Genomic DNA, 16,726 nt, shown 5'->3' with positions numbered 1-16,726 from the left:
TCCGTTTTTATATGGATTATCCCATATTTTGCTTTTTAAAAAGAATACAACAATTTTAAAATTAGTTTCAAAAGAACATATTTATATTATTTATGATGTTGTAACTTTAACCCCCAGTAACACGAAGTCTGGTTATGTATTAACTAATAGTTAAACTGACAGTTTTCATACAAAACTATTTTTAACCGACAATATAACTATTAGTTAAGACATAACCAGTCATCATTTTAATGGGGGAAAGAATACAGTTATTTCACTAAAACGAAGTGATCGAGAAAAAAGCATTTCGATAGTCTATCGACTCCATCAAGACAGATTTGCTACACGAGAACATCTGGAATTTTTTTTTGTTATTAATAAAATTCACAAATGTTAAAAGTAGGCCATTTAAATTCTGCGGATTTTAATAAACTAAATTATGAAAACCACAATGCACTAACAATTTAACCATGTCACATATACTATCATGTTTTAACAACAATAATGTATCAATAACTCTAAAAGAAGCTATACAAAATTTTAATTACAATATACTAAAAAAAACATTTACCTTTAGATTTTATTAAAAACATATAAACTTTTTGAATAATTAAAAGATGAAGGCCTTAGCAGCCAGTCTTAATTTTAAAAAATTGTATTTCTTGTAAATTTGCTTTATAATAAATAAATAATAAATAAATAAATAAAAATTATGAAAAACATAAATATATGTATATAAAACGAATCAAATTCTGAACATTTAATTGTAATACAATATAAAATTTTTTTTTATTCTTTTCATACAAAATGTGTACAAAAGTCGCAGAAATGGGTAGATTTTAAGAAATAGGTAGAAATTTAAAAAATATTTCTCGTTACAAACACCTAGGCCATAATTAATTACATATATTTATCTGAAATCGAGCTTGAAATTTGTCTGTATGGCAACACTCCATGGTACTATAAATAACATATTGCTATAACTGGTTGATGCCTGTACTAATATATTCCACTTGTGGAATGTAAACGCTATGTTACTATAATTGTAGGATTTAGAATTTTATAGCTCTAATTTAGCTATAACATTATAAATGCTATAATTATAGTAACAAGTGGAATGTATCAGTACAGACATCAACCATATCCATTAGCAAATAACAACGTTCTGTTATGAACCCTTAATTTGCAGCTACGCAGCACCAGGCGTCAAATGTTTCCATTTAAGATATGGTGTTACCAACAATTACAAATTTATTACCGTTACTATGGTATTGCCAACTCTTTGTTATTAAGATAATACAAGCATAGATTTTCTGTTTAGGGAAAATTTGCAGATATTTTAAATAAGTTGCGAGAAAAGGTGAGCTTTTTCATCTTGTATTTTAAAAAAACCTTAAGATTGAAGTGAAATATTATAATTAAGAACTCATTCAAAAACAGCTTCAGTTCATAGAATCTGTTCTTTAGTGAAATGAATTATAATGAACTATTACTTACATAAGAACATGAAACATTAAACTGCATACTTTCAAATTTGTTTTTTTAAGTTGTTCTTTATTTTATGTCATTTACTTTTGAATTAATGAAACATTTAATGATTCACTAAGGATCATTAACACCTTATGGTGTAACATTTGGGTTATTTATATGAAAATATGTTTCATTTAAATTATTGAGAAAAAAAACTAATTGATTGATTGATTAAATTAAAGAATGATAAATAACAATGATTTTGGTGACGTCAAAACTAAAACTGATTTTAAATATATTCTATACCCTGAATTATTATACCTTTAACCATGAGTGGCAAGGGTATACATATTGTTATATAATAATATTACGTAAAAACTGTTAAATTACTTTTTGTTGTTTTTGCATGAATTTATACTTAACTCAATGAACTTTCAAACCTTAAAAATAATTTTGAAAATTAGATGCAAATTTTAATGAAAAACTACATAATATATAAATACTGTTACGAAATTGTACTTGAATTCAAATATAACGATTTTAAGGGCTGATTTAAAAGTAGCATAATGCTTTCAAATAACAGTGCTGTAATAGCAAACTGTAACATATCTGTGTGCATTATTAAATAAAAGCTTTCAGTTGATTTGATCGTAAGTTGGCAACGCTGTATTCGAATTCGAACTTTGACAGTTAAAGAGCAATCTAGAATATTCGAGTGCAGATGGCAGTGTAATAAATAGTGGCAGAGGTTACAGTCGTGAGTGAGTTTATCAGAGACGCTTTTCGAATAAACATCAACTGAGTGCCTTAAAGTGTGTTGTGTTTTCAAGTAAATTCGAGTACATTATAAAGTGTGTCTTTATTTCTGCGAATTTATAAACGTGTATAAAAAACACTAAGTGACTATTTAATTCTGTTGTTGTACATTTTAAATAAATAAAGAGTTGTTACAATTTTCAAACTACTAAACGGCTTTTATTTGCAATCAAAAGTATCCGGTTTATTTAAAGGAAATAAACCAACGTTTTGAAAAGGTTAAAACGTAACAATACCTAAGAAATTCATCAATCCAAAAATTAATAAAAACAAATTAACCAGAACAAAATTTAATTTAGTAAAATTATTATGGTTTGTAACGTCCTTAACACGTTATTATTAAAAGTAAAATATTGCTGCCTTTTGTTTTCGTATTTTTTGGCAAAAAAGAGATTGACCAGCTCCTACCCATAAATATTCTAAAATTTTCAAAATTTTGTATCGAATTTTTATGCCAAATATATTTTTTTATTCCCCAAAATAAACTCTTAAATATTTTTGGTTTCCTTTTAACCTTTTTATGACTTTTGGCCATCTATTTTTAATAAAATTGTGTTTGGGGATAACGCATTCTGTGCCACGACATTGACCTTTTAGCTTGAAACCCAAATTTATATCAATTTATCATTCCACAGATCATTCCTAGGGTCATAATTTCTTTGATTTATAGCTGAGTATGATTTTATCAAGCATTTGATCATATAAGATTGAATTATTTATTCCAAATATTCTTCGAAAGTTATAATAGAAAAACCACAATCAAACTATAATTTTAAAATGTGTGTTTGTAAGATAAGATGAATATATTATCTTAAATTTTGGTTGAAATTGGATTCGAGGGACATTCCATAGAAGTCTGATATCACCGTGCAGAACATAAATTCCTGGTTTTCGAAACGGTGGGCCTAGAGTGTTATGATTAAAAGAGATAAGCGGTTTCGAAACCTAAAATTTATATTTTTATTTCAACGCAATGTTTTTTAAACCATTTCCAAACATCTATATATAGTTTTATTCTGAATTAAGCTAATTTGTATGTTCAGAAAACATTATTTTTTAAACTAGAGATCACATATACCACTTTTTTTGTTACTAAAAAAATTTGAAAAGTAAAATTAATTTTTTTGTTTTTAATTTTATTCATTTCGATATAAATAGATTCAAATTATAATTTTATAACGATTTTTTAAAACGAAACAATGAATATTCTATATTTCTTCGACAATTTCTTACGATGCTGCTATTATTTTGACTGCACCAAATCTGGGTATTTTTCAAAAATTTATTGAAAGGTTAATATTTCTTAAAGAAAACTTTACTCATAGAAGATAAATTAATTATCTTATATTATATTTAATTAAAATTACTATGGAAATAAAACTATTTCCCATGTTAATTGCTTTAAGGTTCTGTGGTGCTATTATATTGACCGGCACATAAAAAAAGTGCATGACTTTGGTCAAAACTGGGAGACACGGGTCTTTTATTTGTATCCGTATATGGTTATATTTCCATGACTTAAAAAATTACACACAGCTAAATTAACCAGAGGTTGAGAGAATGGGGGTAAGTCTGTTATAGGTTTTCTAAACTTTTCGACTGTGTATTCACCACAAATGTATCAAAACAAATTTCGGTCATTGCATATAAGATTAGGAAACGGGCACACGAATTTACTTATGACAGCCAATATTTTAAAATTAAGGTAGATCCAAAGCTATACGTAGTAAAAAAAAATTAAAAACATTATTGATGTTACCAATACACTCCTAATACACGTTATCTCGGCACCAAAATTTGTTTTCTTTATTTATTAACCTAATTATATTGAATACTTACTTTGTTTTAAACGTCATATATTTTGAAAAATAAATTACTGAAATTAAACAAATGAAAATATGTAATTTAATCAATAATGAAATGATAAAAACTTTAAATTAAAAATTCTACTAAAATTTAAAACACAGTTTGTTTTTGTAATTTTGGTTTTATTATGATTTTTATTAAACGGTTTCTTTTCATTTAATTAAAATTCTAAATTACTGGATTTTTCTTTATTATTATTTTTCTTTGTTTTAATTTTTAAATAATTCATAATTCATTATATTAAGGGGGAGAAGGAGAATAATAATAAATAACTTTTTGTTTATTTGTTTTTGGTTTTTCAGTTTGGTTGTTGTTGATTATAAATTGTTATTGTTAATAGAAATTTCAGAAAGTTGTTAATATAATTTCATTTACTTTTTTCAATGTAGAATAGATTTCATTTCATCTTTAGAGTTGTAATTAGTGTTTTCTTTTTTTTTGTTTTTTTGGTTTTTTGTTTATAGTTTAACAAAACTTTTTGTTTATCATTTTCAAAAATGACTAATTAAAAATTAAATTTTCTTTGTTGTTTTGAATTGTTATTGTTTAATATTGTTGTTTTTATTTGTTTGTTTGTAAGTATAAATATTCGTTAAGATAAGTTTATTAATTAAATTTTATTTATTTTGGTTTTTTATATTCGAAATTGATTTAAAAATCTAAAATAAGCAACAGTTCTAGAGTATTACAAGATTTGTTTATTTATTTATTAATTTGTTTCTTGGTTTTTAAATTTGTCTTCCATTTGTTTTAACTTTCTTTTTATTTAATAATAATTATAATTTTATTAATTAATGATGAGATTTATAGAGAGAGATTTTTAGAGAGGGAGTTAATTGAAAAGTAAGTATTAGTGAGTTTTCTTGATTTGTTTTACTGTGTTTGATTCCTTTTATTATTATTTTTAGTTTTTAAGTGTTAATTTGTTTATTTTTAGTTTGTTTTTTTGTATGAAAAAGTAGGTTTAAAAAGCAAGTGGTGAAATTTGTTTGTTTAATGGTTAATACCTTACATCCTTGGTATGAGGGCAGAAAAAGTAGGGTTCGAAGGACCATATTTGGGTGTCAACAAATTTGTGTTTTTTTTATACATTAATCTAGAAAATATGAAGAATGATAAAAACTGACTAGAACTTGTGAGTGTTAATCAACCATCCGTTATCTCGCTTATTTAGCATCATGTCCGCATATAATCAACCGTTTTTAGTCCATTTATGTTATTTGGAAGGGCGTTTTTCTAACCTCAATATTTTGGATAATAATAAAGTTTTTACGATCATCTTTTCTAGCCAATAACTATAAAGAAATATGCACTTTACAGTTTAACAACATTCGATTCGACAAGTCCCACTTTATTTTCAGATTCAATATTATTTACTGAGAAGTTTCCATGTATTTCCATTTATTATTATCCGAAGATGTGTGGTGTTCCAGTAAAATACAGTTAAATCTATTCAAATTAAAAATATTGAAGAAATCACACAATAATGATTAACCACGAACGCATTTTCAGAAAGAACTCATCAAACATTCGATTCGAAAGGTTTTCATTCGAAGATGTTCATATTCACTTCTGAGTAGTCATCCTGTATTTGCATTTATTATTATACAAAGATGTGAGATCCATAGAATTATTGTTTAAATCGATTCGAAGGTGATTTTGTTTGCACTGATCTGCATATTTCAACATAAGAAATTGTATTATCAATTTGAATTTAACAGTCTGTAACAGCTGCTTGTAACATTCATCATGTTTATAAACATTTCCATCAGTAGAAACTTTTACTTATCAACAATGTTGATACCACGCTGTTATTAACATTGTGTGACAACATTAACTGCTAACAATAACATTAAATCTGCAAAAAAAACTTTAGGTGATCATTGTGGAAATAGAACATTCTAGTTTTGTCCGTTCGATAATTCACGAAAATTATTAACAGCGAGTTGCTGAGGAGTATATCGTAGGCGCTTGTATTAACTGTGTTTTCTTTTTTCTAAATTATAAAGTGTGTTTTAAAATTGTAGTGTAAATTTAAATAAAGAATTGTTACAATTTTTAAACTACAAATAGCTTTTATTAGCAATTAAAAGAATACGGTTTATATTAAAGGAAATAAACCACCATTTTTAAAAGGTAAAAACATAATATATTTTGTAATGCCTCCAATATATTATTTATCTTGAGAAGAGGCATCAGATCTTTGAAATTATGTATACACAAAGTCCAAAGTCTTGGATAAAAATCCTGTTTCTTCTATGTAACACCTGAGGCGGTTTCCTGTCGGAGGAAGCCCTTAATATGTTCCAGTTTAGGTACTGCATTCCCTAATAAATATTTGTCTCTTATTAGATCAAAAGCTGAACGCTGGCGGCATAACTATCTTGTTCGTTAGCCTCATGATTGCAAGGTACGACTTCAATAAATTTTGTCATTATAGGGATCTAACCATCGTATTATAGTCGTCTCTCCAATATATAATGAGCCCATTTTATGAGTTATTTTTGGAGCTTCCGCGAAGGCTTGAAGATATGTATATTTTTTCAGCATCAGCTGATCTCAAGCAAGAATTCGGTAATGACTTGCAATCACTGTCAGTCTGCATTATTTAGAAGTTCTCCAATAATAATGATTTATTTATTATCTAATCTATAAAGAATTATTTACTAGAGATTTACACAAGAATAATTGTAATAGCTTGTAACTTGATCCGTTACCGTATCGTACAGTAGCCTGGCGTTCCAGTTTTACTGATTACGGTTGTTGGAATAGTCGCTATATGTAAATAGGTGTTTTAGTGATATCGGAATAATGACATATTTATTGTAATTAACTTCTTATTTGTAATAAGTGGTAAGTAGTTCTTCACTCTAAAAACATGTAAATGTTATTGTGTTAGTAGTAAAAAGTCAGCATTTTAAACCATGACAAGGTAATGAATGTTTTCGTTTCGGGTCAGTGAAATGTAATCAGAAATGAGCATGATTTGCAGAGAAATAATGCATTTACGAATAGGCTAAATTGTAATCCTATCATCGCTTAATCAATTACAGAATTCTGGTTGTTTCGAAATTGCTTAGGAAATCGCAAGCTTTTGACGGTCTCATTAAGTCGCATTTTGATTTAAAATAAATTCTAATGCTTTAGATACTAAAATATAGAATAGTGCCCATTTCATACTGCTTTCGCGCTGACTAACAAGACACATATTCTCATTCTGTTTTGTTTAGTCGTCACTGAGACAGCGACGAATGCACATGCTAAGTATTGCTATTTTTTAATTCTTTTTTCATGATCGCTGAAAGAAATATTTGGATTGTTTAATCACCCTTATCGTGAAAAACATGTGAAATTTATGTTCCCATGAAATATCCATTTCCCTCGAAGGGATAATTGCTATCGTGATATTTCCCTAAACTTTTTATTCACAATAGTTAATTTTGTTCGTAGCAGCTGTTTATTGTTTACAAAATTTCATGTAAAAATTTCACAACATGGGGAACAAAGTTTATGAACGAAACATGGGAAATGGGAACATATTTCATGTGAAATATTGATTCGTGATAGGGGTGAATATATTTCTATGATAATATGTCGCAGACAATTTGATTATTGTTAAAAACAATACAGCCAAATAAATACTGACATTTTTTAGTTCACTAAACATTTCTATCAGTGGAGTTCTCTTTCGCTCACCAACACAACTGCAGTTTTAGCTTTGGGCATCCCTGATATTGAATGTAAGGTATTATACAATCGTTTTAGCACGATCATTATTAACATTTTTAAGGAGTGTGAAGAAACTAGACAAGAATTTAAATAATTTCAACAATTTTAGAGGTCTTTGTTTTAAGTATTTGAGGGAGCGAGTGTTTTCTTTATTTTTTTTTTTGGTGATTCCTTTATAATTGTATGATTTTATTGATTGATTATTTACGTTGTAATTTCATTGACTGTGTTTTTTTTATTTATTTTTTGTAAGTTTTGCAATTGTGTTATTACTTTTAAGTATTTTTATTAAGAATTTGTTTGCAAAGCTTTAATTTCTTTGTTCATGGAAATATTTCTGAATTTTTGGTATGTTTTCTGTGTAGTATTGATGTATTTTTTTTTTTGGTTTTCATTGGAAAGTTTCTTATACTTTCCTTAATTTTTATTTTAAGTGTTTATTTGTATATATATTTTTTTTTTTTGCTTTTTTTCCTTCTAATTTAATTAACTTATAAATATGTTTAAGTAATATTGTTTCCACAAAAAAAAAGGAGAAATATATTGCTTGCTTTTGTTTTTAATTATTTTCATTCTAAAAGAAACCAAACATTTTGTTGTTGTATTCATTAATTAATTAATTACGTGATGTTATTTGTTTTAAAATTATAGTTTATGTTTTTATTTTTTAAATATTTTGGGGGAGTTTTTCAAAAAATTTCTAATAACTAAACTATTGTATTTGTTTTAAACTTGATTATAACGTTTCTTTTAAATTATTTAATTATTATTTGTATTCATTTTCTTTTTTCTTGTTAATTAATTAATTTGTTTGTATTGTTGTTGTTGTTAATTAATCATTTTTCTTTTAGCATTTTCAGAATATTTTAGAATGGATAAAATGCAGCTATGCTGGAAGTACTAGTAAAATTTAGTATCACAGTATTTTATATAAGATCAAATTTATAATTTTTTATTTTAAATTTTTATTATTTTTTTGTAATTTGTTATAAATTTTTATTATATTGATGTTAATTAAGGTTTTATGTCCCAGACCAAGTCTTAAATCATTAAATTAAGAAATAAATTTCCTTAAAAATCACAAAAAACTTGGGAATCTATAAATTCTTGAAAATTTTTATTGCGCCTTACCATAGGCTGTATATTTTGTACTTAAACAGTTGATCTAAGACTTGCAGCTTTGTTGTTCTTGTTGTCCATGTTGTTGAGTGTGTAGGAAAGTGTTTATTATTGAATTTTCTATTTGAGCTGGTGTAAGAATGAGTGAGTGTTTGGGGGGAGAGGGAAGTAAGTTTGTTTGTGTTTATGTATGTGTGAGTGAGTTGGTCTTGATTATTTTGGTTTTTTCTTTTGGGAGATTATTGATTTTGAGAAGACATTTTTAAAAAGCTACTAATATTTTTAAATTTTTAGTTATTTGTTTTAAAGTCTACTAATATTTCGTTAATAAATGTTTCATTTTAAAGCCTTTTTGGTGTGATAAATATGTGACTGTTTATTGTTGTAGTTGTTTTTTATTTAATTAAAATTATAATTAAAAACAATTTTAAATTAAAATAATAATAAATCACAAAGAACTATTAATCAAGTCGAGATTTCTTTTTATAAAGAAAAAAATTACGATTGTAAAACACATCAAATTTTAAATCTAAATTCAAACGAAATTTTGATTTAAACTGATCTATAGTTAGACAATAATCATTGTAGGTACCCTTCAATTTCCAATACTTGTCGTAGATGTCAAACGATTCAAAACAATTCGATTTATAAAATGATTCCTTAAATTCATTAAAAACATTTAATTTTATTGCCAGCATGAATAGATTTTTTAATACATTTGATATCCAATGTAAATTTTGAATTATGGGAACTCTGCACCATCAATTTCAATGGTAAAAACGTGGTTTACTGAATTTCGTTGTGGCCGTACAAGAACGGAAGATGCCGAACATTCTGGACGCCCAGTTTAGGTATCTATACCCGAAACAATTGAAAAAATTCACGATATGGTGTTGTCCGATCGGAGACTGAAAGAGGAAGAGATTATGGAAGCCATAGGCATCTCACAAGGCTCAGTGATTTTAATTCTGAATGATCGCTTGGGTATGAGAAAGCTTTCTTCAAGATGCGTGCCGTGTGACAACTTGACAGAAGTGTTTGGAGTTGTTTAACCGCTATATGGACGAGTTTTTGTGCCGTTTCGTAAATGTGGACGAAACGTGGATGCATCACAACAACAGAGACCAAACAGCAGTCAAAACTGGGTTTCTCGGCTACAAAGAAGGCCGATGTGGGTTTGTCAGCCAATAAAGTCATGGCGAGAGTTTTTTGGTCCTGATGAAAAAAGTTCTTTTTCATCAGGACAAAGGGGTACATGTGCAGTTTCCATTGCAAAACTCCATGAATTTGGCTACGAAATGTTCACTCTTCGAGTGACCATTTATCGTTTCCAAACCTGAAGAAATGGCACGGAGGAAAGAAATTTGACTCCAACAATGAAATCATCTCACAAACAAATACCTATCCAAAAACCTGTGCTTCAAAGTCACGGACTTGTTGACCGGTCCTAGTTTCAACTATTTTTTCTGTGTGACGGAAACAGAAAAAAATTTATTAAAAATAGGAAAATTTCCTTTTCTAGTAGGTCGACTTAATTCAAATTGAAATTTCAAGTTCTTAAAGGAATTGTTAAGATATTTTGAGAATATAATGACAATTAAACCCGTTTAAATTTATTTATACACATTCGGATTTGAAAACTACTTTCCAGATTAAACTTATTCAAACCCCTTTAAAACGTAGAAGTGTACACATTTTTTAATTATGATCGATTATTTGAAACATTTTACTAGTTTCTATGTGCTTAAGTTATGAAATGAACAGATTTTTTTAATATTTCCCGGTACGTGAATTTAGCAATCCCATAGAGGATCCTACTCATTTTCTTATATTATTATTATAATAATTGGGTTAATGCATTGGTATTTTGGGTCTTATTTTTAGAAACATAAACAAATTGTGAACATTTTTTTTAATGTTTTTGGAAATTTATCTAGAATTGTTCAACTTTTTGTGTGTGTAATAAAATCCTAATCAACTTCATATTAGCATTAAATATATTTAAGGTATCATTTCATAAAACGAATATTTTTAACACCTTACAAATTTGAGTGACTAAAGTCGGCTGTCAGAAAAATGGCCTAATACTGTGCTATTTTTTTGGCAATAGGATTTTGTTCGTACAAATTCTTTTTACAAGTGTAAGGGAAATTTATAATGGAAAGATTTAAAAAAACATTTACAAATATTTAAAAAAATTAACACCCAAAAATTATACAAAAACAAAAGGATAATGTTTCACTTTATTCATTCACACACTAATTTATTTAATTGAATAACAAAAAAATTATTTTTAAAAATACAAAACTTACAAATAAATACACAACAAAGAATTGATTAAGACTAAGACAAAAAATTACATTAAATAAAAATAATACAATAATAAAATAATTTAACATAAATAAAAATATAACACAGCTGTTCTGAGGGAAATGGTAAAAAATAAAATTTAAAATTTACTTAAACTAGAAATTTTACTTTCTAGTAATGTTAAATTTTACTTCTTTGCCTTGTCTATCAGAACATTACATTGTACATTAAAACATTCTAAAAATTAAAAATAGTTTGTATTACATAAAACAAAAAAAATATAAAACCTAAAATAAAAAAAAGAATAAAATTTTATTTTCAATATGAAAATGTTTCATAAAAAAAAGAAAATCAACTACAACAATTTCTAGAATGGTGAAATAGAAATGTTGGAAGTTAATAAAAAATGGACAAAACAATTAAAAAAAAACACACAGTTAAATTCAAATTATCAGAGAATTTAGGTAAATTTTAGCTCTAGCGATTTGTTTACTGAATTAAACCATTTTGTGAATAAAACGAATACTTATTCGAATGTCAGATTTTTTATTTATTTTGGGATTCCCTTAATGATGCCATTTGAAAATTATCTAGTTTTTAATCGTAAGCTAAGCAACATTCGAAAGTTATTTCGATTGCGAGAATTATCCACCTGGGGTTTAGGACAGATTTATTTTGAAAACCTAAACTCTAAAAAAAAATCGATATCAATATTTTTATTGAATGTAACGAAAATTTTGATCACAATCGAATAATAAATAAAAGTATTAAAAACTGATAAAAGTAGTTCGAATCTCAATACGTAATAAGATTTGAAATTGAAACTTCGAGAATTTCTTCATAAGCTGTCATGTTAAAGTTATTTTTCGGTACTAGCAACAAAAAATCAGTTGACACAGAATAATTACAATTTAAATAACCGAATTCCTGTCATCCAGAGGTCATTTACCCCCATGTCACTGAATTCCATTCCGATCGAAAGTGAAATTAATTCCGCATTTTGCTTCTTTAGAAAAAGTAAAACGTAAACTTCTTTCGGAAAGAAAACACTTTCAGTTTTCAAAGTGGAATTGATATTAGTTTGTAATTATTTGTTGTTTTTCCATATTTGTAAATAATTTCCTTAGCAAAGACTTGACTTTTGTTTTTATATATTAAACATTGCCAAATTGAATTTGGAAGTTCAGAACTATACACTATTTTGAGAATTGACAAAATCAAACGGAATCTGAAGAAGATAAAACTAAATCGATCCGAATAATAACTACGAAATTGAAACCATTCCAAACAAAATGTTTGACAGGCATGTTAGATTTATTTATTTTATTAGTATAAAATTCGCAGCCAAAACTATTTTCTCCGTGAGACAAAAACAGAAAAATGTTTGTTTAAAACAGGAAAATTAACATTTCTAGTAGTTCAACTTAAAACAAATTGAAATTTTAAGTTCTTAAATGAATTGTTCAGATGCTTAACACTAAAACATCTAAGGATATGACAATAATACTGGTTTAAATTAGTTTGATTTGAAAACGAAACGAATTAAGTATTTTTTTCCAGATTTACCTTAGTCGGGCCACTTAAATATTTTAATAAAGGTATAAACATGATCGAATTTAGATCGATTGTTTGAGAAATTTTGTATGGTTTAGTATTAAAATATTCGGGAATTAAACGGGAATGTATAGATTTTTGTATTGTTTTCCGGTAATGGAAAAAGTCCGGGAAATTGGGAACTGTACATATGACATTCGATCATGATTGAAATTTTATTTAACATTTAATAAAATTTAAATGTTTTCAGATTGTTTTTTAGGGGTTTGAATGTTTTTTTTTTTTTCAAAATAAGGAATTTTAAATAATAGAATTCTATATTTAGAAACTAAATTTACAGCGAATACCAAAAAAAACATAGATTATTGAATTACAAAGGACAAACAAGTTGAATAAATTAAGTTAAAAGTTTAGAATTCTCAAATCCGTGGATTTGTTTACTTCTACAGAAAATAATTATAGTAAATAATAACACTGTTATTTAAGTTCTGTTCCAGTATCCAGTGGTATACTCCTTTTTAAATGATCAGGTAAAAATCAGGAGATATAGGGTAGTATATATGATATACTTTGTCATTTGAAAATGTACAGATAATATAACACTGAATTAACAAGCAGTATTCAAATAATTTGAAATTTACAGGAGAAGGTAAAAACAAAATAAAAACTGTATTATCCAAATTTAACTTTTTTATACAATTGCTTTAAACCCCGTTCTTTCTAATACTATTACATTATTTTTTTGTGTATTTGAGTGAAATGTATTGGTATCACTAAAAACTCAATTTCATGTTAGGGAATTTCTCCATGAGACCAACCATATGTCAAAGCTCATTATATTTACATTTCGTCCATTGTTAGTTTTAGTTTTGACAGTAAATAATTAGTAACAACTAATTTAACGCAAATCGCTTAAGAAAATAATAAAATTGATCTTAAATTAAGTTTAGTATTTCCCGTTTGTCATTTCAAAATTTTAAATTTTTCTTACATTGTAATTAAATATAATTTTTCAGGGACATAACTGTTATAACCAATATTGCAAAAAATCTTGAAAGAAATGTTTATTAATATTATTTTGGTCTTTGATAACCATTCACCCCTATCAGCAATAACATGTGAAATTTTGTTCCCATGAAATATCCATTTCCCTCGAAGGGAAAATTGCTATAGTGATGTTCCCATGAACTTTTAATTCACAATAGTTAATTTTGTTCTTAACAGCTGCTTATTGTTTACAAAATTCCATCTAAAAAATTCACAACATGGGGAATTTTTTCACGTGAACGATGTTGATGAACGAAAAAAGGAAAAGGGAACATATTTTATGTGAAATATTTATTCGCGATAGGGGTGAATCATTATAAAAGATTTTTATTTTCTTAAATTTGTATAAAACTTCCCACATTTAAAAACTTTGCATTGAATATCCTATATTTAAATTGATTCATGATTAGAATCAATTAGATCAATAAGAAAAATGTATAACCAAATGAAGATGAATAAAAGAAAGTATGTAAAAAGCATAACATTTTCATTTTACTCTCAAATTTATATCAGACGGGGTCAGTTACTGAGATGAAAGAACATAATTATGCTTTCTTAAACCCTATGTATACAACTTTCACTGTATTTTGTTGTTTTGTCAACCATTTTAGTAAACTATTAAGAGTCTTATTTCGATTAAATATAAAATCATTTGACTTTGTTTTCTTTTCTAAAATACATTGAAATTCGAAGATGTTTTCTTTCGAATCGAATTCTACAATAACCCCCAGAATATACTGAACATACCGAACGTGCAAGTTTTATTTAAATTTGGGATTCGATATCGAATAAAATGTATAGAAAATTATAATGATTGTACTCGATTACGAGTGCTACACAATTTTTCATTGAAATTGAGAAAATTCTATAAAATTGAGAATTTAAAATAGAAATTTAGAAAATTCCAAATGATATTTAGATTTTTCTCAATTTAATATTGAAAATCTCCATTTCATAATGAAATTCTCAATTTCAAATTGAAATTTTCAATTTAATTTGTGTTTTTCTGAATTTCAAATTGAAATCATCAATTACAATTGGAATTTACTCAACATTAATTGCGAATTTGAATTCTCAATTTCTTTTGGAATTATCTCAATATCATGTATAATGTTCTCAATATTACTTGAAAATTGAGTAGAACATTCGAACATGAATTCTAGTATACACATTTAAGCAAATTTGTTTTCAGTAACTATTGGTCTTAATGTTGGTAGTTAAATGAAAATTTCGAAATAAACAATTAAAAATAATTATTTGTATGTTTTCCTTAATAAATTATTTAAACATGGGAAATTGTTGTAGTGATTGTAGAGATTTATTTAAAAAATATTACATAAATGAAATTATTATTAAAAAGATAAAACATAAATAAAAATTACATAAATTAAATGTATGTATTAGATGTATTGTAATTGTAATTGTTGATGTAATTGAATTTGTATTTAAATATTCTATGTTTAGCTTATACGTATGCATGTATCTTTGTCAAATGTTTATTATATAGAGTAATTTAAATTTATAGATAGTATGTATGTATATGTAAGTGTAAATGTAAGTATGTAATGTATTTATATAGATGTATGTATGTAATTGTTTTATAAGTTTTTAATGATTATGTATAGATGTGTGTGTGTGTGTATTATTATTATTATTATAATGTTTAAATATTTGTTATTATTTGTTTTTAGAATTGTTTGATTTATGTTTTAGATTTGTTTATATTTACTTTATTTCTTTTTTTTTGTATTTTTTTATGATTTTTGGACTAAAACGCCATAATACTTGCTTTACTTAGTTCCAGCATCTTAGCTACATTCTATTCTAGAAATATTCTAGAGCTCAATTTATTTAATGCCATTAAATTTGCGGCAGCAGCAGCAGCAGATTTTTTCAAAGGTCCTTGAGAACCTTTTAAAAATGTTTTTATGAAATTTGTATTAATAATTTTCTGTTGAATGCCAAGAAAAATTTCGCTTATATTAAATAATTGTTGTTGTTGTTGTTCAAGCAGAGAACAGAAGGAGAATTTTTGAGAAAACAACATAAAATGCTCAATAATTTTGCAATCAAGGCAAAAAAATGTCTTTTGTTGTAAAATGCTGATAATGTTTGGATCAGCAGCATAAATTGTAAATTCAACTGCCTTAATGGTTGTTAGAGGTTGAAGGAAAGTTCCTGGACCTGGAGTAGGACGAGGACGACTTTGTTTATAATAATAATAATTATAATAATTAGTAGCATTTATATATTGAACTACAAAAGCCAGTTGTAGTAATTGTAATAAATAATTTATAGTTAAAATTACTACTAAATTTTGTTGATTTTTTACTTTTAAGTTTAATTGTAATTGTAATAATAATAAGTTTATTATCCAAAATACTAATTGAATTTTCAATAATAATAAATATTTTTGTTCTTGCTGTTGTTGTGATAATTTACTTAAGAAGTTATCCATAATGCCTAGAAGAAATATTTGTAAGAAATAACTCATCTTAAACATTATTTCGTCAATGACCCTTATGGGTAATTTTGGGTCATTAATCCTGATTTTATGCCATTGTAGCTGCTGATGTTGATGTGGTTTCTGTTGTATTTTCAATTGTATTGGATATTGGAAAACAAAATTTAATTGTAATGCTGCTTGTTGTTGATTAAATTCTTCAAATTTAAGCAGTCATTCCGGAAGCGCAAATTCATCTTGTTCTTGAGGTTTCTTCAACCAGCTGCCCAAGTCCTCACGTCTAAAAGCCGCAAATAGTTCACGTTTGGCAATCTTTACAAAAAAACGAAATTGTACAAAGAAAACAAATATTAATAAATAAATTTCTCTGGG

The 16,726-nt window shown here is 26.3% G+C and overlaps 1 protein-coding gene across 5 annotated transcripts in view; it reads right to left on the bottom strand.

Moving 5' to 3' along the window:
• Positions 1-15,186: 15,186 nt before the first annotated feature.
• Positions 15,187-16,726, bottom strand: part of Adar (Adenosine deaminase acting on RNA) — a 186,286-nt gene continuing 184,746 nt past the window's right edge. For all 5 annotated transcript variants that reach the window (XM_065510013.1, XM_065510015.1, XM_065510014.1 and 2 more), the window contains one exon: positions 15,187-16,666. In XM_065510013.1, the coding sequence (XP_065366085.1) occupies positions 16,568-16,666 (99 nt within the window). In that variant the 3' untranslated portion in view covers positions 15,187-16,567. The remainder of the gene's footprint in view (positions 16,667-16,726) is intronic.

Source organism: Calliphora vicina, chromosome 4 (genome assembly GCF_958450345.1).
Source record: "Calliphora vicina chromosome 4, idCalVici1.1, whole genome shotgun sequence".
Lineage (NCBI taxonomy): Eukaryota > Metazoa > Arthropoda > Insecta > Diptera > Calliphoridae > Calliphora > Calliphora vicina.
This window is presented reverse-complemented; position numbering and strand designations above follow the sequence as displayed.